General features: G+C 46.7%; 1 protein-coding gene across 5 annotated transcripts in view; it reads left to right on the plus strand.

Annotated features, from left to right (window-relative positions):
• The first annotated feature begins 2,643 nt into the window (after window positions 1–2,643).
• LOC140348275 (plasma membrane calcium-transporting ATPase 3-like) overlaps window positions 2,644–25,000 on the plus strand; it is a 74,867-nt gene continuing 52,510 nt past the window's right edge. For all 5 annotated transcript variants that reach the window (XM_072434308.1, XM_072434305.1, XM_072434309.1 and 2 more), the window contains exon 1: window positions 2,644–3,075. In XM_072434308.1, coding sequence (XP_072290409.1) covers window positions 2,829–3,075 — 247 coding nt within the window. In that variant the 5' untranslated portion in view covers window positions 2,644–2,828. The remainder of the gene's footprint in view (window positions 3,076–25,000) is intronic.

Genomic DNA, 25,000 nt, shown 5'->3' on the forward strand with positions numbered 1-25,000 from the left:
GTAAAGGGTCCAGTTTATTCTTGGACTGTAGTTTGTAGGTTTAGACCTGGTTTAGACCTAGTTTAGATCTGGTTTAGTCCTGGTTTAGACCTGGTTTAGACCTGGTTTAGACCTGGTTTAGACCTGGTTTAGTCCTGGTTTAGACCTGGTTTAGACCTGGTTTAGACCTGGTTTAGTCCTGGTTTAGACCTGGTTTAGACCTGGTTTAGTCCTGGTTTAGACCTGGTTTAGACCTGGTTTAGTCCTGGTTTAGACCTGGTTTAGACCTGGTTTAGACCTGGTTTAGACCTGGTTTAGTCCTGGTTTAGTCCTGGTTTAGACCTGGTTTAGTCCTGGTTTAGACCTGGTTTAGACCTGGTTTAGTCCTGGTTTAGACCTGGTTTAGACCTGGTTTAGATCTGGTTTAGTCCTGGTTTAGACCTGGTTTAGTCCTGGTTTAGACCTGGTTTAGACCTGGTTTAGACCTGGTTTAGAACTGGTTTAGACCAGGTTTAGACCTGGTTTAGACCTGGTTTAGTCCTGGTTTAGACCTGGTTTAGACCTGGTTTAGACCTGGTTTAGTCCTGGTTTAGACCTGGTTTAGACCTGGTTTAGTCCTGGTTTAGACCTGGTTTAGACCTGGTTTAGACCTGGTTTAGACCTGGTTTAGTCCTGGTTTAGTCCTGGTTTAGACCTGGTTTAGTCCTGGTTTAGACCTGGTTTAGACCTGGTTTAGTCCTGGTTTAGACCTGGTTTAGACCTGGTTTAGACCTGGTTTAGTCCTGGTTTAGACCTGGTTTAGACCTGGTTTAGACCTGGTTTAGTCCTGGTTTAGACCTGGTCCAGTGTGTTATTGGGTGTCAGGGCCTTATTGAACTAATAATGAAGTGAGAATGAAGTGTGTGGCAGTGGGCGTGTCCGGGGGCGGGGCAAAGGTGTCTTTAAGACTCAAACATGAATCACAATTTCAAGCGGTTAAAATCTGTTAAAAGTCAATGTTTGTGTGAAAAGATCGTCCTTTGTTCAACAAACAAAGTGTTTTTACTCTTCCTCAGATTCATCGTCGCGTTTGCTGTAAAACGCCTCCAATGGCCCCGGTGGCCCCGCCCCGATGGCCCCGCCCCGATTCATGTTTGATGAGTTTTGAGGGAAATGTGACATGAATCATTTTGATTGTCTATTTATAATTTATTTGGCCCCGAGAGGAGCCGGCGCTAACGCGGAGCCGGCGCTAACGCGGAGCCGGCGCTAACGCGGAGCCGCTCTGATGCTTATTTAAATGCAGCAGAGAGAACTGCAAAGACCATGATCCTTTGCTCCATTTCAGGACAGACAACATGAAGTGTTCTTTTCAACACTTTGATCCTTATTTCTTTGGAAAGTGACAGAAACTGTTTGTACCAAAGATCAAGTTATTTAATGGAAAAAAACATCATCAAAACATTGAATTGAAGCTTGTGCGAGAAATGAAAATCTTCATATGTTGCAAATGAAAATATTTAGCGATAAACGTTCATATTGAGAGGTCTTTCTGCCACGACAGCAGCAGATGATACAGAAGACACTGCAGTTCAGGTTTACAGTGGGCTGTGCGTCTGAAACCGTCGCCACTCGTTTGAAGACGGCGAAGGAAACGAAGTCGCGGCGAGGGAAACGAAACCGTCGCCACTCGTTTGAAGACGGCGAGGGAAACGAAGCCGCGGCGAGGGAAACGAAACCGTCGCCACTCGTTTGAAGACGGCGAGGGAAACGCTGCCAGTAGATGGAGCGCGAACACAAATCGTGACTGAAAGAAACTGTGCTTTTCAGGACAAACATGATTTTAAGCCGTAAAACCTGAAGCGTGAACATGCTAAAGCTAATGCTGTGTTCTGAACATGCTAAAGCTAACGCTGTGTTCTGAACACGCTAAAGCTAACGCTGTGTTCTGAACATGCTAAAGCTAACGCTGTGTTCTTAACATGCTAAAGCTAATGCTGTGATCTGAACATGCTAAAGCTAACGCTGTGTTCTGAACATGCTAAAGCTAACGCTGTGTTCTGAACATGCTAAAGCTAATGCTGTGTTCTGAACATGCTAAATCCAATGCTGTGTTCTGAACATGCTAAAGCTAACTGTGTTCTGAACATACTAACGCTAACTCTGTGTTCTGACCATGCTAAAGCTAACTCTGTGTTCTGAACATGCTAAAGCTAATGCTGTGTTCTGAACATGCTAAAGCTAATGCTGTTTTCTGAACATGCTAAAGCTAATGCTGTGTTCTGAACATGCTAAAGCTAACTCTGTGTGTTATGAACATGCTAAAGCTAACGCTGTGTTCTGAACATGCTAAAGCTAACGCTGTGTTCTGAACATGCTAAAGCTAATGCTGTGTTCTGAATATACTAAAGCTAACGCTGTGTTCTGAACATGCTAAAGCTAACGCTGTGTTCTGAACATGCTAAAGCTAACGCTGTGTTCTGAAGATGCTAAAGCTAACGCTGTGTTCTGAACATGCTAAAGCTAACGCTGTGTTATGAAAGTGCTAAAGCTAACTCTGTGTTCTGAACATGCTAAAGCTAACGCTGTGCTCTGAACATGCTAATGCTAACCCCGCGCTCTCTCTCTTTCAGGCCACGCTGGAGCAGCTTTAGCCCCTCACCACTGCCCCCTAGTGTCCACATGGACCTGCTGGAGTGACCGTGGAGGGAGGGGGAGGACCCAGAGTGGAGCACGTTGACCCCAAAACTCCGATGGGGAAGTGAAACCTCCAAATTCGAATCCGTCCCATGAGTTTCGCTTCCACGGCCGAACCACACGCGGCTTGAGCTTGAGTCCGGCGAGCCAGAATCGGGAGGAGCCTCCGTGATATGTCCACCACTGCCACGATGGGCGAGATGGCCAACAGTGCGGTGGAGTTTTACCCCAAAGGTCGGGGCGGCAGCGTGCGGGGCGGCGCGGCGGACGGGGGCCAGGCCGGCGCAGACTTTGGCGTGACGTTGACGGAGCTGCGGGATCTGATGGAGCTGAGAGGACCAGATGCCCTGCAGAAGATCCAGGAGAGTTATGGAGACACGGAGGGTCTGTGCCAGAGACTACACTCCAGCACCACAGAAGGTGAGTCAGGGGGTCAGGGGTCACGGGTTTAGGGGGTCAGGGGCTCAAGGGGCTCAAGGGTCAGGGGTTTAGGGGGTCAGCGGTCAGAGGTTCAGAGGTCAGGGGCTCAGGGATTTAGGGGCTCAGGGGTTTAGGGGCTAAAGGGTCAGGGGTTTAGGGGGTCAGGGGTTCAGAGGTCACAGGTTTAGGGGGTCAGAGGTCAGGGGCTCAGGGATTTAGTGGGTCAGGGGTTTAGGGGCTCAAGGCTCGGGGGTTTAAGGAGTTGGGGGTTCACGGGTCAGTGGTTTTGGGGTTTAGGGGGTTCAGAGGTCAGGGGTTTAGGGGGTTCAGAGGTCAGGGGTTTGGGGGGTTCAGAGGTCAGGGGCCTAGGGGGTTCAGAGGTCAGGGGTGTAGTGGGTTCAGAGGTCAGGGGTTTAGGGGGTTTACATTTGGTCCATTGCACTCTCTTGACGTGGGAAATTGCATAAAAACACAAATATATTTTTTATCTTGTTGTACTTCTTATCCTTCATATTTAGAGTCGTTTGAACAGATTTATTCTCACTGTGGATCAGTTCCAGCCGCTCTCTGAACACGTCTGTAAAGATCAGACCAGAAGACGAGACAAACTGACGAGAATGAGAGTGAAAATGTGAACGAGTGAAAGAGTTCTTTAAAAATGTGTCTTCCAAATACACAGTTATGTAAACACAAACCAAAATCAGTTTGATTTTCGCCTGATCGCGGTCGTAGTTGCTAGCGACGCGGATCAGGCGCTAGCTGCTCTGTGGCAGAACGAGTCTAGGGACATTTCTATTTGAATAAACAACAAGGAAACATCCCAAAATCTGTGTGGAACGTTTGATTTATTCAGATTTCACATCATTTGACACAAAAAAGCACCAATTCCAAAAGCGGCTCAACTTGACCCGACTTGTGCTTCAGCTCAGAGCGGATCACTTCACTCCTTTCACTCCTTTCACTCGTTCATCCACTTCTATTTTTACATGTGTGGCCTAGTTCAGTGGTGCATTTAGCCCTCTGCATTATTCATCCCGTCACATGCACATGACGCCGCAGCAGCTAGCCACAGGGCAGCTAGCCACAAGGCAGCTAGCGCCTTATCCGCGTCGCTAGCAACTACGACCGCGATCAGGCTAAAATCTTACTTTTTTTCTTACTGAGGATGACTTTTGGTGTGTTTACGATGAAAAGATAAATCCAATAATCAAAACCAGTTCATCTGTCGAATTTTAGAGAAACTGTTTTATGTTACAAAATATAAAGTTATTTGGCTCAACTAAATCCCAACGTTTGGACCAAAAGAATAAAACTTATACTTTTCAGTGTCCACTGACTACTGGTCTCCCTTGTCCCGCTCTGGTCTCGTTTGTCCCGCTCTGGTCTCGTTTGTCCCGCTCTGGTCTCATTTGTCCCGCTCTGGTCTTGTTTGTCCCGCTCTGATCTCGTTTGTCCCGCTCTGGTCTCATTTGTCCCGCTCTGGTCTTGTTTGTCCCGCTCTGATCTCGTTTGTCCCGCTCTGGTCTCATTTGTCCCGCTCTGGTCTCATTTGTCCCGCTCTGGTCTTGTTTGTCCCGCTCTGATCTCGTTTGTCCCGCTCTGGTCCGCTCTGGTCTCATTTGTCCCGCTCTGGTCTCATTTGTCCCGCTCTGGTCTCATTTGTCCCGCTCTGGTCTTGTTTGTCCCGCTCTGATCTCGTTTGTCCCGCTCTGGTCTCATTTGTCCCGCTCTGGTCTTGTTTGTCCCGCTCTGATCTCGTTTGTCCCGCTCTGGTCCCGCTCTGGTCTCGTTTGTCCCGCTCTGGTCTCATTTGTCCCGCTCTGGGCTTATTTGTCCCGCTCTGATCTTGTTTGTCCCGCTCTGGTCTTGTTTGTCCCGCTCTGGTCTCCTTTGTCCCGCTCTGGTCTCATTTGTCCCGCTCTGGTCTCATTTGTCCCGCTCTGGTCTCATTTGTCCCGCTCTGGTCTTGTTTGTCCCGCTCTGGTCTTGTTTGTCCCGCTCTGATCTCGTTTGTCCCGCTCTGGTCTCATTTGTCCCGCTCTGGTCTCGTTTGTCCCGCTCTGGTCTCGTTTGTCCCGCTCTGGTCTCATTTGTCCCGCTCTGGTCTTGTTTGTCCCGCTCTGATCTCGTTTGTCCCGCTCTGGTCTCATTTGTCCCGCTCTGGTCTTGTTTGTCCCGCTCTGATCTCGTTTGTCCCGCTCTGGTCTCATTTGTCCCGCTCTGGTCTCATTTGTCCCGCTCTGGTCTTGTTTGTCCCGCTCTGATCTCGTTTGTCCCGCTCTGGTCCGCTCTGGTCTCATTTGTCCCGCTCTGGTCTCATTTGTCCCGCTCTGGTCTCATTTGTCCCGCTCTGGTCTTGTTTGTCCCGCTCTGATCTCGTTTGTCCCGCTCTGGTCTCATTTGTCCCGCTCTGGTCTTGTTTGTCCCGCTCTGATCTCGTTTGTCCCGCTCTGGTCCCGCTCTGGTCTCGTTTGTCCCGCTCTGGTCTCATTTGTCCCGCTCTGGGCTTATTTGTCCCGCTCTGATCTTGTTTGTCCCGCTCTGGTCTTGTTTGTCCCGCTCTGGTCTCCTTTGTCCCGCTCTGGTCTCATTTGTCCCGCTCTGGTCTCATTTGTCCCGCTCTGGTCTCATTTGTCCCGCTCTGGTCTTGTTTGTCCCGCTCTGGTCTTGTTTGTCCCGCTCTGATCTCGTTTGTCCCGCTCTGGTCTTGTTTGTCCCGCTCTGGTTTTGTTTGTCCCGCTCTGATCTCGTTTGTCCCGCTCTGGTCCCGCTCTGGTCTCTTTTGTCCCGCTCTGATCTCGTTTGTCCCGCTCTGGTCCCGCTCTGGTCTTCTTTGTCCCGCTCTGGTCTCGTTCTGGTCTCGTTTGTCCCGCTCTGGTCTCGTTTGTCCCGCTCTGGTCTTGTTTGTGCCGCTCTGGTCTCCTTTGTCCCGCTCTGGTCTTGTTTGTCCCGCTCTGGTCTCATTTGTCCCGCTCTGGTCTCGTTTGTCTCGCTCTGGTCTCGTTTGTCCCGCTCTGGTCTCGTTTGTCCCGCTCTGGTCTCGTTTGTCCCGCTCTGGTCCGCTCTGGTCTCATTTGTCCCGCTCTGGTCTCATTTGTCCCGCTCTGGTCTCGTTTGTCCCGCTCTGGTCTCGTTTGTCCCGCTCTGGTCTCGTTTGTCCCGCTCTGGTCTCATTTGTCCCGCTCTGGTCTCGTTTGTCCCGCTCTGGTCTCGTTTGTCCCGCTCTGGTCTCGTTTGTCCCGCTCTGGTCTCGTTTGTCCCGCTCTGGTCTCGTTTGTCCCGCTCTGGTCTCGTTTGTCCCGCTCTGGTCTCGTTTGTCCCGCTCTGGTCTCGTTTGTCCCGCTCTGGTCTCCTTTGTCCCGCTCTGGTCTCCTTTGTCCCGCTCTGGTCTCCTTTGTCCCGCTCTGGTCTCGTTTGTCCCGCTCTGGTCTCGTTTGTCCCGCTCTGGTCTCATTTGTCCCGCTCTGGTCTCGTTTGTCCCGCCCTGGTCTCGTTTGTCCCGCTCTGGTCTCGTTTGTCCCGCTCTGGTCCGCTCTGGTCTCATTTGTCCCGCTCTGGTCTCATTTGTCCCGCTCTGGTCTCGTTTGTCCCGCTCTGGTCTCGTTTGTCCCGCTCTGGTCTCGTTTGTCCCGCTCTGGTCTCATTTGTCCCGCTCTGGTCTCGTTTGTCCCGCTCTGGTCTCCTTTGTCCCGCTCTGGTCTCGTTTGTCCCGCTCTGGTCTCGTTTGTCCCGCTCTGATCTCGTTTGTCCCGCTCTGGTCTCGTTCCTGGAACACTTTGCTGCAGTTTTTAATCCAGGGAAATGTTTTCATTCATAATTAATCTGAGCCGTGTGAGTGTTTGTCCCTCGCCGCAGAGACGAGGCTCATCGCCGACTGAAACAAACCGCTCGAAAATCCACCGCGTCCTTTAGAATCTGGACAACGTTCTCGTCTTCAGCTCAGAGTAAATAACGAAATGTGACAGTTTCGGATCGACATTTTGTTCTTTGGCGAGAACGTGTCGCCCGCTCTGTCTCTGGAACTGTGGGGCGAAAACGATACTGAGAAGCCGCTGAACGTGAGCGGATGGACGGGCCGACGCCTCACGTGAGGACGTGTGGACCTGCAGCGCTCTGAAGACCACGAGGGATGCTATAAACCCGCGTCCAGCTAGAAAACGTGGGCGTGGCTCCATGCGTCATATAGCACCATGTGTCTTCAGAGCTCCATGTGTCTTCAGAGCTCCATGTGTCTTCAGAGCTCCATGTGTCTTCAGAGCTCCATGTGTCTTTAGAGCTACATGTGTCTTTAGAGCTACATGTGTCTTTAGAGCTACATGTGTCTTTAGAGCTCCATTCGTCTTTAGAGCTCAATGTGTCTTCAGAGCTCCATGTGTCTTCAGAGCTCCATGTGTCTTCAGAGCTCCATGTGTCTTTAGAGCTACATGTGTCTTTAGAGCTACATGTGTCTTTAGAGCTACATGCGTCTTTAGAGCTCCATGCGTCTTTATAGCTCAATGTGTCTTTAGACTTCCATGTGTCTTCAGAGCTCCTTGTGTCTTTAGAGCTCCATGCGTCTTTAGAGCTCCATGCGTCTTTATAGCTCAATGTGTCTTTAGACTTCCATGTGTCTTCAGAGCTCCTTGTGTCTTTAGAGCTCCATGCGTCTTTAGAGCTCCATGCGTCTCTAGAGCTCCATGTGTCTTTAGAGCTCCATGTGTCTTTAGAGCTCCATGTGTCTTTAGAGCTCAATGTTCTTTAGAGCTCCGTGCGTCTTTAGAGCTCCATGCGTCTCTAGAGCTCCATGCGTCTTTAGAGCTCCATGAGCTCCATGCGTCTTTAGAGCTCCATGTGTCTTTAGAGCTCCATGTGTCTTCAGAGCTCCTTGCGTCTCTAGAGCTCCATGCGTCTTTAGAACTCCATGAGCTCCATGCGTCTTTAGAGCTCCATGTGTCTTCAGAGCTCCTTGAGTCTTTAGAGCTCCATGCGTCTTTAGAGCTCCATGAGCTCCATCCGTTTTTGGAGCTCCATGCGTCTCTAGAGCTCCATGCGTCTTTAGATCTCCATGAGCTCCATGTGTCTTCAGAGCTCCATGCGTCTTTGGAGCTCCATGCGTCTTTGGAGCTCCATGCGTCTTTAGAACTCCATGAGCTCCATGTGTCTTTAGAGTTCCATGTGTCTTTAGAGCTCCATGTGTCTTTAGCGCTCCTGTGTCTTTAGAGCTCCTGTGTCTTTAGAGCTCCATGTGTCTTTAGAGCTCCTGCGTCTTTAGAGCTCCATGTGTCTTTAGAGCTCCATGTGTCTTTAGAGCTCCATGTGTCTTTAGAGCTCCATAAGTCTTTAGAGCTCCATGTGTCTTTAGAGCTCCATGTGTCTTTAGAGTTCCATGTGTCTTTAGAGCTCCATGTGTCTTTAGAGTTCCATGTGTCTTTAGAGCTCCATGTGTCTTTAGAGCTCCTGTGTCTTTAGAGCTCCATGTGTCTTTAGAGCTCCATGTGTCTTTAGAGCTCCATGTGTCTTTAGAGCTCCATGTGTCTTTAGAGCTCCTGTGTCTTTAGAGCTCCATGTGTCTTTAGAGCTCCATGTGTCTTTAGAGCTCCATGTGTCTTTAGAGCTCCTGTGTCTTTAGAGCTCCTGTGTCTTTAGAGCTCCTGTGTCTTTAGAGTTCCATGTGTCTTTAGAGTTCCATGTGTCTTTAGAGTTCCATGTGTCTTTAGAGCTCCTGTGTCTTTAGAGCTCCATGTGTCTTTAGAGTTCCATGTGTCTTCAGAGCTCCTGCGTCTTAAGAGCTCCATGTGTCTTTAGAGCTCCATATGTCTTTAGAGCTCCATGTGTCTTTAGAGTTCCATGTGTCTTTAGAGCTCCATGTGTCTTTAGAGCTCCTGTGTCTTTAGAGCTCCATGTGTCTTTAGAGCTCCTGTGTCTTTATAGCTCCATGTGTCTTTAGAGTTCCATGTGTCTTTAGAGCTCCTGTGTCTTTAGAGCTCCTGTGTTTTTAGAGCTCCATGTGTCTTTAGAGCTCCATGCGTCTTTTTAGCTCCATGTGTCTTTAGAGCTCCATTCGTCTTTAGAGCTCCATGCGTCTTTAGAGCTCCTGTGTCTTTAGAGCTCCATGTGTCTTTAGAGTTCCATGTGTCTTTAGAGCTCCATGCGTCTTTTTAGCTCCATGTGTCTTTAGAGCTCCATTCGTCTTTAGAGCTCCATGCGTCTTTAGAGCTCCTGTGTCTTTAGAGCTCCATGTGTCTTTAGAGCTCCATGCGTCTTTAGAGCTCCTTGCGTCTTTAGAGCTCCATGTGTCTTTAGAGCTCCATGCGTCTTTAGAGGTCCATGTGTCTTTAGAGCTCCATGCGTCTTTTGAGCTCCATGTGTCTTTAGAGCTCCATGCGTCTTTAGAGCTCCATGTGTCTTTAGAGCTACATGTGTCTTTAGAGCTCCATGTGTCTTCAGAGCTACATGTGTCTTTAGAGCTCCATGTGTCTTTAGAGCTCCATGTGTCTTTAGAGCTCCATGTGTCTTTAGAGTTCCATGTGTCTTTAGAGCTCCATGTGTCTTTAGAGCTCCTCTGTCTTTAGAGCTCCTGTGTCTTTAGAGCTCCATGTGTCTTTAGAGCTCAATGTGTCTTTAGAGCTCCATGTGTCTTTAGAGCTCCATGTGTCTTTAGAGCTACATGTGTCTTTAGAGCTCCATGTGTCTTTAGAGCTCCATGTGTCTTTAGAGTTCCATGTGTCTTTAGAGCTCCATGTGTCTTTAGAGTTCCATGTGTCTTTAGAGCTCCATGTGTCTTTAGAGCTCCATGTGTCTTTAGAGCTCCATGTGTCTTTAGAGCTCCATGTGTCTTTAGAGTTCCATGTGTCTTTAGAGCTCAATGTGTCTTTAGAGTTCCATGTGTCTTTAGAGCTCCATGTGTCTTTAGATCTCAATGTGTCTTTAGAGTTCCATGTGTCTTTAGAGCTCCATGTGTCTTTAGAGTTCCATGTGTCTTTAGAGTTCCATGTGTCTTTAGAGCTCCATGTGTCTTTAGAGCTCCATGTGTCTTTAGAGTTCCATGTGTCTTTAGAGCTCCATGTGTCTTTAGATCTCAATGTGTCTTTAGAGTTCCATGTGTCTTTAGAGCTCCATGTGTCTTTAGAGTTCCATGTGTCTTTAGAGTTCCATGTGTCTTTAGAGCTCCATGTGTCTTTAGAGCTCCATGTGTCTTTAGAGTTCCATGTGTCTTTAGAGCTCCATGTGTCTTTAGAGCTCCATGTGTCTTTAGAGTTCCATGTGTCTTTAGAGCTCCATGTGTCTTTAGAGTTCCATGTGTCTTTAGAGCTCCTGTGTCTTTAGAGCTCCTGTGTCTTTAGAGCTCCATGTGTCTTTAGAGCTCCATGTGTCTTTAGAGCTCCATGTGTCTTTAGAGCTCCTGTGTCTTTAGAGCTCCTGTGTCTTTAGAGCTCCTGTGTCTTTAGAGTTCCATGTGTCTTTAGAGTTCCATGTGTCTTTAGAGTTCCATGTGTCTTTAGAGCTCCTGTGTCTTTAGAGCTCCATGTGTCTTTAGAGTTCCATGTGTCTTCAGAGCTCCTGCGTCTTAAGAGCTCCATGTGTCTTTAGAGCTCCATATGTCTTTAGAGCTCCATGTGTCTTTAGAGTTCCATGTGTCTTTAGAGCTCCATGTGTCTTTAGAGCTCCTGTGTCTTTAGAGCTCCATGTGTCTTTAGAGCTCCTGTGTCTTTATAGCTCCATGTGTCTTTAGAGTTCCATGTGTCTTTAGAGCTCCTGTGTCTTTAGAGCTCCTGTGTTTTTAGAGCTCCATGTGTCTTTAGAGCTCCATGCGTCTTTTTAGCTCCATGTGTCTTTAGAGCTCCATTCGTCTTTAGAGCTCCATGCGTCTTTAGAGCTCCTGTGTCTTTAGAGCTCCATGTGTCTTTAGAGTTCCATGTGTCTTTAGAGCTCCATGTGTCTTTAGAGCTCCATGCGTCTTTTTAGCTCCATGTGTCTTTAGAGCTCCATTCGTCTTTAGAGCTCCATGCGTCTTTAGAGCTCCTGTGTCTTTAGAGCTCCATGTGTCTTTAGAGCTCCATGCGTCTTTAGAGCTCCTTGCGTCTTTAGAGCTCCATGTGTCTTTAGAGCTCCATGCGTCTTTAGAGGTCCATGTGTCTTTAGAGCTCCATGCGTCTTTTGAGCTCCATGTGTCTTTAGAGCTCCATGCGTCTTTAGAGCTCCATGTGTCTTTAGAGCTACATGTGTCTTTAGAGCTCCATGTGTCTTCAGAGCTACATGTGTCTTTAGAGCTCCATGTGTCTTTAGAGCTCCATGTGTCTTTAGAGCTCCATGTGTCTTTAGAGTTCCATGTGTCTTTAGAGCTCCATGTGTCTTTAGAGCTCCTCTGTCTTTAGAGCTCCTGTGTCTTTAGAGCTCCATGTGTCTTTAGAGCTCAATGTGTCTTTAGAGCTCCATGTGTCTTTAGAGCTCCATGTGTCTTTAGAGCTACATGTGTCTTTAGAGCTCCATGTGTCTTTAGAGCTCCATGTGTCTTTAGAGTTCCATGTGTCTTTAGAGCTCCATGTGTCTTTAGAGTTCCATGTGTCTTTAGAGCTCCATGTGTCTTTAGAGCTCCATGTGTCTTTAGAGCTCCATGTGTCTTTAGAGCTCCATGTGTCTTTAGAGTTCCATGTGTCTTTAGAGCTCAATGTGTCTTTAGAGTTCCATGTGTCTTTAGAGCTCCATGTGTCTTTAGATCTCAATGTGTCTTTAGAGTTCCATGTGTCTTTAGAGCTCCATGTGTCTTTAGAGTTCCATGTGTCTTTAGAGTTCCATGTGTCTTTAGAGCTCCATGTGTCTTTAGAGCTCCATGTGTCTTTAGAGTTCCATGTGTCTTTAGAGCTCCATGTGTCTTTAGATCTCAATGTGTCTTTAGAGTTCCATGTGTCTTTAGAGCTCCATGTGTCTTTAGAGTTCCATGTGTCTTTAGAGTTCCATGTGTCTTTAGAGCTCCATGTGTCTTTAGAGCTCCATGTGTCTTTAGAGTTCCATGTGTCTTTAGAGCTCCATGTGTCTTTAGAGCTCCATGTGTCTTTAGAGTTCCATGTGTCTTTAGAGCTCCATGTGTCTTTAGAGTTCCATGTGTCTTTAGAGCTCCTGTGTCTTTAGAGCTCCTGTGTCTTTAGAGCTCCATGTGTCTTCAGAGTTCCATGTATATTTAGAGCTCCATGTGTCTTTAGAGCTCCATGTGTCTTTAGAGCTCCATGTGTCTTTAGAGCTCCTGTGTCTTTAGAGCTCCTGTGTCTTTAGAGCTCCTGTGTCTTTAGAGCTCCATGTGTCTTTAGAGCCCAATGTGTCTTTAGAGCTCCATGTGTCTTTAGAGCTACATGTGTCTTTAGAGCTCCATGTGTCTTTAGAGCTCAATGTGTCTTTAGAGTTCCATGTGTCTTTAGAGCTCCATGTGTCTTTAGAGTTCCATGTGTCTTTAGAGCTCCATGTGTCTTTAGAGCTCCTGCGTCTTTAGAGCTCCATGTGTCTTTAGAGCTCCATGTGTCTTTAGAGCTCCATGTGTCTTTAGAGTTCCATGTGTCTTTAGAGCTCAATGTGTCTTTAGAGTTCCATGTGTCTTTAGAGCTCCATGTGTCTTTAGATCTCAATGTGTCTTTAGAGTTCCATGTTTCTTTAGAGCTCCATGTGTCTTTAGAGTTCCATGTGTCTTTAGAGCTCCATGTGTCTTTAGAGCTCCTGCGTCTTTAGAGTTCCATGTGTCTTTAGAGCTCCATGTGTTCTTTAGAGCTCCATGCGTCTTTAGAGCTCCATGTGTCTTTAGAGCTCCATGTGTCTTTAGAGTTCCATGTGTCTTTAGAGCTCCATGTGTCTTTAGAGTTCCATGTGTCTTTAGAGCTCCATGTGTCTTTAGAGCTCCTGTGTCTTTAGAGCTCCTGTTTCTTTAGAGCTCCATGTGTCTTTAGAGTTCCATGTGTCTTTAGAGGTCCATGTGTCTTTAGAGCTCCTGTGTCTTTAGAGCTCCTGTGTCTTTAGAGCTCCATGTGTCTTTAGAGTTCCATGTGTATTTAGAGCTCCATGTGTCTTTAGAGCTCCTGTGTCTTTAGAGCTCCTGTGTCTTTAGAGCTCCTGTGTCTTTAGAGCTCCTGTGTCTTTAGAGTTCCATGTGTCTTCAGAGCTCCATGTGTCTTTAGAGCTCCTGCGTCTTTAGAGTTCCATGTGTCTTTAGAGCTCCTGTGTCTTTAGAGCTCCTGTGTCTTTAGAGTTCCATGTGTCTTTAGAGCTCCATGTGTCTTTAGAGCTCCTGTGTCTTTATAGCTCCATGTGTCTTTAGAGCTCCTGTGTCTTTAGAGCTCCTGTGTCTTTATAGCTCCATATGTCTTTAGAGTTCCATGTGTCTTTAGAGCTCCTGTGTCTTTAGAGCTCCTGTGTTTTTAGAGCTCCATGTGTCTTTAGAGTTCCATGTGTCTTTAGAGCTCCTGCGTCTTTAGAGCTCCATGTGTCTTTAGAGCTCCATATGTCTTTAGAGCTCCATGTGTCTTTAGAGTTCCATGTGTCTTTAGAGCTCCATGTGTCTTTAGAGCTCCTGTGTCTTTAGAGCTCCATGTGTCTTTAGAGCTCCTGTGTCTTTATAGCTCCATGTGTCTTTAGAGTTCCATGTGTCTTTAGAGCTCCTGTGTCTTTAGAGCTCCTGTGTTTTTAGAGCTCCATGTGTCTTTAGAGCTCCTGTGTCTTTAGAGCTCCTGTGTCTTTATAGCTCCATGTGTCTTTAGAGCTCCATGCGTCTTTTTAGCTCCATGTGTCTTTAGAGCTCCATTCGTCTTTAGAGCTCCATGCGTCTTTAGAGCTCCTGTGTCTTTAGAGCTCCATGTGTCTTTAGAGTTCCATGTGTCTTTAGAGCTCCATGTGTCTTTAGAGCTCCATGCGTCTTTTTAGCTCCATGTGTCTTTAGAGCTCCATTCGTCTTTAGAGCTCCATGCGTCTTTAGAGCTCCTGTGTCTTTAGAGCTCCATGTGTCTTTAGAGCTCCATGCGTCTTTAGAGCTCCTTGCGTCTTTAGAGCTCCATGTGTCTTTAGAGCTCCATGCGTCTTTAGAGGTCCATGTGTCTTTAGAGCTCCATGCGTCTTTTGAGCTCCATGTGTCTTTAGAGCTCCATGCGTCTTTAGAGCTCCATGTGTCTTTAGAGCTACATGTGTCTTTAGAGCTCCATGTGTCTTCAGAGCTACATGTGTCTTTAGAGCTCCATGTGTCTTTAGAGCTCCATGTGTCTTTAGAGCTCCATGTGTCTTTAGAGTTCCATGTGTCTTTAGAGCTCCATGTGTCTTTAGAGTTCCATGTGTCTTTAGAGTTCCATGTGTCTTTAGAGCTCCATGTGTCTTTAGAGCTCCTCTGTCTTTAGAGCTCCTGTGTCTTTAGAGCTCCATGTGTCTTTAGAGCTCAATGTGTCTTTAGAGCTCCATGTGTCTTTAGAGCTACATGTGTCTTTAGAGCTCCATGTGTCTTTAGAGCTCCATGTGTCTTTAGAGTTCCATGTGTCTTTAGAGCTCCATGTGTCTTTAGAGTTCCATGTGTCTTTAGAGCTCCATGTGTCTTTAGAGCTCCTGCGTCTTTAGAGCTCCATGTGTCTTTAGAGCTCCATGTGTCTTTAGAGCTCCATGTGTCTTTAGAGTTCCATGTGTCTTTAGAGCTCAATGTGTCTTTAGAGTTCCATGTGTCTTTAGAGCTCCATGTGTCTTTAGATCTCAATGTGTCTTTAGAGCTCCATGTGTCTTTAGAGTTCCATGTGTCTTTAGAGTTCCATGTGTCTTTAGAGCTCCATGTGTCTTTAGAGCTCCATGTGTCTTTAGAGTTCCATGTGTCTTTAGAGCTCCATGTGTCTTTAGAGCTCCATGTGTCTTTAGAGCTCCATGTGTCTTTAGAGCTCCATGTGTCTTCAGAGCTCCATGTGTCTTTAGAGCTCCATGTGTCTTCAGAGCTCCATGTGTCTTTAGAGCTCCATGTGTCTTTAGAGCTCCATGTGTCTTCAGAGCTCCATGTGTTTTTAGAGCTCCATTTGTCTTTAGAGCTACATATGTCTTTAGAGCTCCATGTGTCTTTAGAGCTCCATGTGTCTTTAGAGCTCCTGTGTCTTTAGAGCTCCTGTGTCTTTAGAGTTCCATGTGTCTTTAGAGTTCCATGTGTCTTTAGAGTTCCATGTGTCTTTAGAGCTCCTGTGTCTTTAGAGCTCCATGTGTCTTTAGAGTTCCATGTGTCTTCAGAGCTCCTGCGTCTTAAGAGCTCCATGTGTCTTTAGAGCTCCATATGTCTTTAGAGCTCCATGTGTCTTTAGAGTTCCATGTGTCTTTAGAGCTCCATGTGTCTTTAGAGCTCCTGTGTCTTTAGAGCTCCATGTGTCTTTAGAGCTCCTGTGTCTTTATAGCTCCATGTGTCTTTAGAGTTCCATGTGTCTTTAGAGCTCCTGTGTCTTTAGAGCTCCTGTGTTTTTAGAGCTCCATGTGTCTTTAGAGCTCCTGTGTCTTTAGAGCTCCTGTGTCTTTATAGCTCCATGTGTCTTTAGAGCTCCATGCGTCTTTTTAGCTCCATGTGTCTTTAGAGCTCCATTCGTCTTTAGAGCTCCATGCGTCTTTAGAGCTCCTGTGTCTTTAGAGCTCCATGTGTCTTTAGAGTTCCATGTGTCTTTAGAGCTCCATGCGTCTTTTTAGCTCCATGTGTCTTTAGAGCTCCATTCGTCTTTAGAGCTCCATGCGTCTTTAGAGCTCCTGTGTCTTTAGAGCTCCATGTGTCTTTAGAGCTCCATGCGTCTTTAGAGCTCCTTGCGTCTTTAGAGCTCCATGTGTCTTTAGAGCTCCATGCGTCTTTAGAGGTCCATGTGTCTTTAGAGCTCCATGCGTCTTTTGAGCTCCATGTGTCTTTAGAGCTCCATGCGTCTTTAGAGCTCCATGTGTCTTTAGAGCTACATGTGTCTTTAGAGCTCCATGTGTCTTCAGAGCTACATGTGTCTTTAGAGCTCCATGTGTCTTTAGAGCTCCATGTGTCTTTAGAGCTCCATGTGTCTTTAGAGTTCCATGTGTCTTTAGAGCTCCATGTGTCTTTAGAGTTCCATGTGTCTTTAGAGTTCCATGTGTCTTTAGAGCTCCATGTGTCTTTAGAGCTCCTCTGTCTTTAGAGCTCCTGTGTCTTTAGAGCTCCATGTGTCTTTAGAGCTCAATGTGTCTTTAGAGCTCCATGTGTCTTTAGAGCTCCATGTGTCTTTAGAGCTACATGTGTCTTTAGAGCTCCATGTGTCTTTAGAGCTCCATGTGTCTTTAGAGTTCCATGTGTCTTTAGAGCTCCATGTGTCTTTAGAGTTCCATGTGTCTTTAGAGCTCCATGTGTCTTTAGAGCTCCTGCGTCTTTAGAGCTCCATGTGTCTTTAGAGCTCCATGTGTCTTTAGAGCTCCATGTGTCTTTAGAGTTCCATGTGTCTTTAGAGCTCAATGTGTCTTTAGAGTTCCATGTGTCTTTAGAGCTCCATGTGTCTTTAGATCTCAATGTGTCTTTAGAGTTCCATGTGTCTTTAGAGCTCCATGTGTCTTAAGGGTTCCATGTGTCTTTAGAGTTCCATGTGTCTTTAGAGCTCCATGTGTCTTTAGAGTTCCATGTGTCTTTAGAGCTCCATGTGTCTTTAGAGCTCCATGTGTCTTTAGAGTTCCATGTGTCTTTAGAGCTCCATGTGTCTTTAGAGTTCCATGTGTCTTTAGAGCTCCTGTGTCTTTAGAGCTCCTGTGTCTTTAGAGCTCCATGTGTCTTCAGAGTTCCATGTATATTTAGAGCTCCATGTGTCTTTAGAGCTCCATGTGTCTTTAGAGCTCCATGTGTCTTTAGAGCTCCTGTGTCTTTAGAGCTCCTGTGTCTTTAGAGCTCCTGTGTCTTTAGAGCTCCATGTGTCTTTAGAGCTCAATGTGTCTTTAGAGCTCCATGTGTCTTTAGAGCTACATGTGTCTTTAGAGCTCCATGTGTCTTTAGAGCTCAATGTGTCTTTAGAGTTCCATGTGTCTTTAGAGCTCCATGTGTCTTTAGAGTTCCATGTGTCTTTAGAGCTCCATGTGTCTTTAGAGCTCCTGCGTCTTTAGATCTCCATGTGTCTTTAGAGCTCCATGTGTCTTTAGAGCTCCATGTGTCTTTAGAGTTCCATGTGTCTTTAGAGCTCAATGTGTCTTTAGAGTTCCATGTGTCTTTAGAGCTCCATGTGTCTTTAGATCTCAATGTGTCTTTAGAGTTCCATGTTTCTTTAGAGCTCCATGTGTCTTTAGAGTTCCATGTGTCTTTAGAGCTCCATGTGTCTTTAGAGCTCCTGCGTCTTTAGAGTTCCATGTGTCTTTAGAGCTCCATGTGTTCTTTAGAGCTCCATGCGTCTTTAGAGCTCCTGTGTCTTTAGAGCTCCTGTGTCTTTATAGCTCCATGTGTCTTTAGAGCTCCATGCGTCTTTTTAGCTCCATGTGTCTTTAGAGCTCCATTCGTCTTTAGAGCTCCATGCGTCTTTAGAGCTCCTGTGTCTTTAGAGCTCCATGTGTCTTTAGAGTTCCATGTGTCTTTAGAGCTCCATGTGTCTTTAGAGCTCCATGCGTCTTTTTAGCTCCATGTGTCTTTAGAGCTCCATTCGTCTTTAGAGCTCCATGCGTCTTTAGAGCTCCTGTGTCTTTAGAGCTCCATGTGTCTTTAGAGCTCCATGCGTCTTTAGAGCTCCTTGCGTCTTTAGAGCTCCATGTGTCTTTAGAGCTCCATGCGTCTTTAGAGGTCCATGTGTCTTTAGAGCTCCATGCGTCTTTTGAGCTCCATGTGTCTTTAGAGCTCCATGCGTCTTTAGAGCTCCATGTGTCTTTAGAGCTACATGTGTCTTTAGAGCTCCATGTGTCTTCAGAGCTACATGTGTCTTTAGAGCTCCATGTGTCTTTAGAGCTCCATGTGTCTTTAGAGCTCCATGTGTCTTTAGAGTTCCATGTGTCTTTAGAGCTCCATGTGTCTTTAGAGTTCCATGTGTCTTTAGAGTTCCATGTGTCTTTAGAGCTCCATGTGTCTTTAGAGCTCCTCTGTCTTTAGAGCTCCTGTGTCTTTAGAGCTCCATGTGTCTTTAGAGCTCAATGTGTCTTTAGAGCTCCATGTGTCTTTAGAGCTCCATGTGTCTTTAGAGCTACATGTGTCTTTAGAGCTCCATGTGTCTTTAGAGCTCCATGTGTCTTTAGAGTTCCATGTGTCTTTAGAGCTCCATGTGTCTTTAGAGTTCCATGTGTCTTTAGAGCTCCATGTGTCTTTAGAGCTCCTGCGTCTTTAGAGCTCCATGTGTCTTTAGAGCTCCATGTGTCTTTAGAGCTCCATGTGTCTTTAGAGTTCCATGTGTCTTTAGAGCTCAATGTGTCTTTAGAGTTCCATGTGTCTTTAGAGCTCCATGTGTCTTTAGATCTCAATGTGTCTTTAGAGCTCCATGTGTCTTTAGAGTTCCATGTGTCTTTAGAGTTCCATGTGTCTTTAGAGCTCCATGTGTCTTTAGAGCTCCATGTGTCTTTAGAGTTCCATGTGTCTTTAGAGTTCCATGTGTCTTTAGAGCTCCATGTGTCTTTAGAGTTCCATGTGTCTTTAGAGCTCCATGTGTCTTTAGAGTTCCATGTGTCTTTAGAGCTCCTGTGTCTTTAGAGCTCCATGTGTCTTCAGAGTTCCATGTATATTTAGAGCTCCATGTGTCTTTAGAGCTCCATGTGTCTTTAGAGCTCCATGTGTCTTTAGAGCTCCTGTGTCTTTAGAGCTCCTGTGTCTTTAGAGCTCCTGTGTCTTTAGAGCTCCATGTGTCTTTAGAGCTCAATGTGTCTTTAGAGCTCCATGTGTCTTTAGAGCTCCATGTGTCTTTAGAGCTCCATGTGTCTTTAGAGCTCAATGTGTCTTTAGAGTTCCATGTGTCTTTAGAGCTCCATGTGTCTTTAGAGTTCCATGTGTCTTTAGAGCTCCATGTGTCTTTAGAGCTCAATGTGTCTTTAGAGTTCCATGTGTCTTTAGAGCTACATGTGTCTTTAGAGCTCCATGTGTCTTCAGAGCTACATGTGTCTTCATAGCTCCATGTGTCTTTAGAGCTCCATGTGTCTTTAGAGCTCCATATGTCTTCAGAGCTCCATGTGTTTAGAGCTCCATGTGTCTGTATAGCTCCATGTGTCTTAAGAGCTCCATGTGTCTTTAGAGCTCCATGTGTCTTTAGAGCTCCATGTGTCTTTAGAGCTCCATGTGTCTTCAGAGCTCCATGTGTCTTTAGAGCTCCATGTGTCTTCAGAGCTCCATGTGTCTTTAGAGCTCCATGTGTCTTTAGAGCTCCATGTGTCTTCAGAGCTCCATGTGTTTTTAGAGCTCCATTTGTCTTTAGAGCTACATATGTCTTTAGAGCTCCATGTGTCTTTAGAGCTCCATGTGTCTTTAGAGCTCCTGTGTCTTTAGAGCTCCTGTGTCTTTAGAGTTCCATGTGTCTTTAGAGTTCCATGTGTCTTTAGAGTTCCATGTGTCTTTAGAGCTCCTGTGTCTTTAGAGCTCCATGTGTCTTTAGAGTTCCATGTGTCTTCAGAGCTCCTGCGTCTTAAGAGCTCCATGTGTCTTTAGAGCTCCATATGTCTTTAGAGCTCCATGTGTCTTTAGAGTTCCATGTGTCTTTAGAGCTCCATGTGTCTTTAGAGCTCCTGTGTCTTTAGAGCTCCATGTGTCTTTAGAGCTCCTGTGTCTTTATAGCTCCATGTGTCTTTAGAGTTCCATGTGTCTTTAGAGCTCCTGTGTCTTTAGAGCTCCTGTGTTTTTAGAGCTCCATGTGTCTTTAGAGCTCCTGTGTCTTTAGAGCTCCTGTGTCTTTATAGCTCCATGTGTCTTTAGAGCTCCATGCGTCTTTTTAGCTCCATGTGTCTTTAGAGCTCCATTCGTCTTTAGAGCTCCATGCGTCTTTAGAGCTCCTGTGTCTTTAGAGCTCCATGTGTCTTTAGAGTTCCATGTGTCTTTAGAGCTCCATGTGTCTTTAGAGCTCCATGCGTCTTTTTAGCTCCATGTGTCTTTAGAGCTCCATTCGTCTTTAGAGCTCCATGCGTCTTTAGAGCTCCTGTGTCTTTAGAGCTCCATGTGTCTTTAGAGCTCCATGCGTCTTTAGAGCTCCTTGCGTCTTTAGAGCTCCATGTGTCTTTAGAGCTCCATGCGTCTTTAGAGGTCCATGTGTCTTTAGAGCTCCATGCGTCTTTTGAGCTCCATGTGTCTTTAGAGCTCCATGCGTCTTTAGAGCTCCATGTGTCTTTAGAGCTACATGTGTCTTTAGAGCTCCATGTGTCTTCAGAGCTACATGTGTCTTTAGAGCTCCATGTGTCTTTAGAGCTCCATGTGTCTTTAGAGCTCCATGTGTCTTTAGAGTTCCATGTGTCTTTAGAGCTCCATGTGTCTTTAGAGTTCCATGTGTCTTTAGAGTTCCATGTGTCTTTAGAGCTCCATGTGTCTTTAGAGCTCCTCTGTCTTTAGAGCTCCTGTGTCTTTAGAGCTCCATGTGTCTTTAGAGCTCAATGTGTCTTTAGAGCTCCATGTGTCTTTAGAGCTCCATGTGTCTTTAGAGCTACATGTGTCTTTAGAGCTCCATGTGTCTTTAGAGCTCCATGTGTCTTTAGAGTTCCATGTGTCTTTAGAGCTCCATGTGTCTTTAGAGTTCCATGTGTCTTTAGAGCTCCATGTGTCTTTAGAGCTCCTGCGTCTTTAGAGCTCCATGTGTCTTTAGAGCTCCATGTGTCTTTAGAGCTCCATGTGTCTTTAGAGTTCCATGTGTCTTTAGAGCTCAATGTGTCTTTAGAGTTCCATGTGTCTTTAGAGCTCCATGTGTCTTTAGATCTCAATGTGTCTTTAGAGTTCCATGTGTCTTTAGAGCTCCATGTGTCTTAAGGGTTCCATGTGTCTTTAGAGTTCCATGTGTCTTTAGAGCTCCATGTGTCTTTAGAGCTCCATGTGTCTTTAGAGTTCCATGTGTCTTTAGAGCTCCATGTGTCTTTAGAGCTCCATGTGTCTTTAGAGTTCCATGTGTCTTTAGAGCTCCATGTGTCTTTAGAGTTCCATGTGTCTTTAGAGCTCCTGTGTCTTTAGAGCTCCTGTGTCTTTAGAGCTCCATGTGTCTTCAGAGTTCCATGTATATTTAGAGCTCCATGTGTCTTTAGAGCTCCATGTGTCTTTAGAGCTCCATGTGTCTTTAGAGCTCCTGTGTCTTTAGAGCTCCTGTGTCTTTAGAGCTCCTGTGTCTTTAGAGCTCCATGTGTCTTTAGAGCTCAATGTGTCTTTAGAGCTCCATGTGTCTTTAGAGCTACATGTGTCTTTAGAGCTCCATGTGTCTTTAGAGCTCAATGTGTCTTTAGAGTTCCATGTGTCTTTAGAGCTCCATGTGTCTTTAGAGTTCCATGTGTCTTTAGAGCTCCATGTGTCTTTAGAGCTCCTGCGTCTTTAGATCTCCATGTGTCTTTAGAGCTCCATGTGTCTTTAGAGCTCCATGTGTCTTTAGAGTTCCATGTGTCTTTAGAGCTCAATGTGTCTTTAGAGTTCCATGTGTCTTTAGAGCTCCATGTGTCTTTAGATCTCAATGTGTCTTTAGAGTTCCATGTTTCTTTAGAGCTCCATGTGTCTTTAGAGTTCCATGTGTCTTTAGAGCTCCATGTGTCTTTAGAGCTCCTGCGTCTTTAGAGTTCCATGTGTCTTTAGAGCTCCATGTGTTCTTTAGAGCTCCATGCGTCTTTAGAGCTCCATGTGTCTTTAGAGCTCCATGTGTCTTTAGAGTTCCATGTGTCTTTAGAGCTCCATGTGTCTTTAGAGTTCCATGTGTCTTTAGAGCTCCATGTGTCTTTAGAGCTCCTGTGTCTTTAGAGCTCCTGTGTCTTTAGAGTTCCATGTGTCTTTAGAGGTCCATGTGTCTTTAGAGTTCCATGTGTCTTTAGAGGTCCATGTGTCTTTAGAGCTCCTGTGTCTTTAGAGCTCCTGTGTCTTTAGAGCTCCATGTGTCTTTAGAGTTCCATGTGTATTTAGAGCTCCATGTGTCTTTAGAGCTCCATGTGTCTTTAGAGCTCCTGTGTCTTTAGAGCTCCTGTGTCTTTAGAGCTCCTGTGTCTTTAGAGCTCCTGTGTCTTTAGAGTTCCATGTGTCTTCAGAGCTCCATGTGTCTTTAGAGCTCCTGCATCTTTAGAGCTCCATGTGTCTTTAGAGTTCCATGTGTCTTTAGAGCTCCATGTGTCTTTAGAGCTCCTGTGTCTTTATAGCTCCATGTGTCTTTAGAGCTCCTGTGTCTTTAGAGCTCCTGTGTCTTTATAGCTCCATATGTCTTTAGAGTTCCATGTGTCTTTAGAGCTCCTGTGTCTTTAGAGCTCCTGTGTTTTTAGAGCTCCATGTGTCTTTAGAGTTCCATGTGTCTTTAGAGCTCCTGCGTCTTTAGAGCTCCATGTGTCTTTAGAGCTCCATATGTCTTTAGAGCTACATGTGTCTTTAGAGCTCCATGTGTCTTTAGAGCTACATGTGTCTTTAGAGCTCCATGTGTCTTTAGAGCTCCTGTGTCTTTAGAGCTCCATGTGTCTTTAGAGTTCCATGTGTCTTTAGAGCTCCATGTGTCTTTAGAGCTCCATGTGTCTTCAGAGCTCCATGTGTCTTTAGAGCTCCATGTGTCTTTAGAGCTACATATGTCTTTAGAGCTACATGTGTCTTTATAGCTACATGTGTCTTTAGAGCTACATGTGTCTTTAGAGCTACATGTGTCTTTAGAGCTCCATGTGTCTTTAGAGCTCAATGTGTCTTTAGAGCTCCATGTGTCTTTAGAGCTCCATGTGTCTTTAGAGCTCAATGTGTCTTTAGAGCTCCATGTGTCTTTAGAGCTCCATGTGTCTTTAGAGCTCAATGTGTCTTTAGAGTTCCATGTGTCTTTAGAGCTCCATGTGTCTTTAGAGTTCCATGTGTCTTTAGAGCTCCATGTGTCTTTAGAGCTCAATGTGTCTTTAGAGTTCCATGTGTCTTTAGAGCTCCATGCGTCTTTTGAGGTCCATGTGTCTTTAGAGCTCCATGCGTCTTTTGAGGTCCATGTGTCTTTAGAGCTACATATGTCTTTAGAGCTCCATGTGTCTTTAGAGCTACATGTGTCTTTAGAGCTCCATACGTCTTTAGAGCTCCATGTGTCTTTAGAGCTCCATGCGTCTTTAGAGTTCCATGTGTCTTTAGAGCTCCATGTGTCTTTAGAGCTCAATGTGTCTTTAGAGTTCCATGTGTCTTTAGAGCTCCATGCGTCTTTTGAGCTCCATGTGTCTTTAGAGCTCCATGCGTCTTTTGAGGTCCATGTGTCTTTAGAGCTACATATGTCTTTAGAGCTCCATGTGTCTTTAGAGCTACATGTGTCTTTAGAGCTCCATACGTCTTTAGAGCTCCATGTGTCTTTAGAGCTCCATGCGTCTTTAGAGCTCCATGCGTCTTTAGAGCTCCATGTGTCTTTAGAGCTTAATGCATCTTTAGAGCTCCTTGCGTCTTTAGAGCTCCTTGCGTCTTTAGAGCTCCATGTGTCTTTAGAGCTCCATGCGTCTTTAGAGCTCCATGCGTCTTTAGAGCTCCATGTGTCTTTAGAGCTACATGTGTCTTTAGAGCTCCATGTGTCTTCAGAGCTACATGTGTCTTCATAGCTCCATGTGTCTTTAGAGCTCCATGTGTCTTTAGAGCTCCATATGTCTTCAGAGCTCCATGTGTTTAGAGCTCCATGTGTCTGTATAGCTCCATGTGTCTTAAGAGCTCCATGTGTCTTTAGAGCTCCTGTGTCTTTAGAGCTCCATGTGTCTTTAGAGCTCCATGTGTCTTCAGAGCTCCATGTGTCTTTAGAGCTCCATGTGTCTTCAGAGCTCCATGTGTCTTTAGAGCTCCATGTGTCTTTAGAGCTCCATGTGTCTTCAGAGCTCCATGTGTCTTTAGAGCTCCATGTGTCTTCAGAGCTCCATGTGTCTTTAGAGCTCCATGTGTCTTTAGAGCTCCATGTGTCTTCAGAGCTCCATGTGTCTTCAGAGCTCCATGTGTCTTTAGAGCTCCATGTGTCTTTAGAGCTCCATGTGTCTTTAGAGCTACATGTGTCTTTAGAGCTACATGTGTCTTTAGAGCTCAATGTGTCTTTAGAGTTCCATGTGTCTTTAGAGCTCCGTGTGTCTTTAGAGCTTCAGACTCTACACCCTCTGACCAGCGGCTCCGTCGGACGCGTGTGACGCTGCGGCTCGGTGGTGTGGCGACGCCCACTCTGCCGCCGACTAAACTATGGCAACCGGAGAGAGAAGAGGGAGGAGAGAGGGATGAGATGGGAGGGACGGTCCGGTCCCTGGTCCGGTCCCTGGTCCGGTCCGGTCTCTGGGCCGGTCCCTGGTCCGGTCCGGTCTCTGGTCCGGTCCGGTCTCTGGGCCGGTCCCTGGGCCGGTCTCTGGGCCGTTCCCTGGTCCGGTCTCTGGGCCGGTCCCTGGTCCGGTCCGGTCCCTGGTCCGGTCCCTGGTCCGGTCCGGTCTCTGGGCCGGTCCCTGGTTTGGTCCGGTCTCTGGGCCGGTCCCTGGGCCGGTCCCTGGTCCGGTCCGGTCTCTGGGCCGGTCCCTGGGCCGGTCTCTGGGCCGTTCCCTGGTCCGGTCTCTGGGCCGGTCCCTGGTCCGGTCCGGTCTCTGGGCCGGTCCCTGGGCCGGTCTCTGGGCCGGTCCCTGGTCCGGTCCGGTCTTTGGGCCGGTCCCTGGGCCGGTCTCTGGGCCGTTCCTTGGTCCGGTCCGGTCTCTAGGCCGGTCCCTGGGCCGGTCTCTGGGCCGGTCCCTGGGCCGGTCTCTGGGCCGGTCCCTGGTCCGGTCCGGTCTTTGGGCCGGTCCCTGGGCCGGTCTCTGGGCCGTTCCTTGGTCCGGTCCGGTCTCTAGGCCGGTCCCTGGGCCGGTCTCTGGGCCGGTCCCTGGTCCGGTCCGGTCTCTGGGCCGGTCCCTG

The sequence above is a fragment of the Eucyclogobius newberryi genome, unplaced genomic scaffold (genome assembly GCF_026437365.1).
Source record: "Eucyclogobius newberryi isolate DKJ021-1_F unplaced genomic scaffold, fEucNew1.0.hap1 SCAF_65, whole genome shotgun sequence".
Taxonomy (NCBI): Eukaryota; Metazoa; Chordata; class Actinopteri; order Gobiiformes; family Gobiidae; genus Eucyclogobius; species Eucyclogobius newberryi.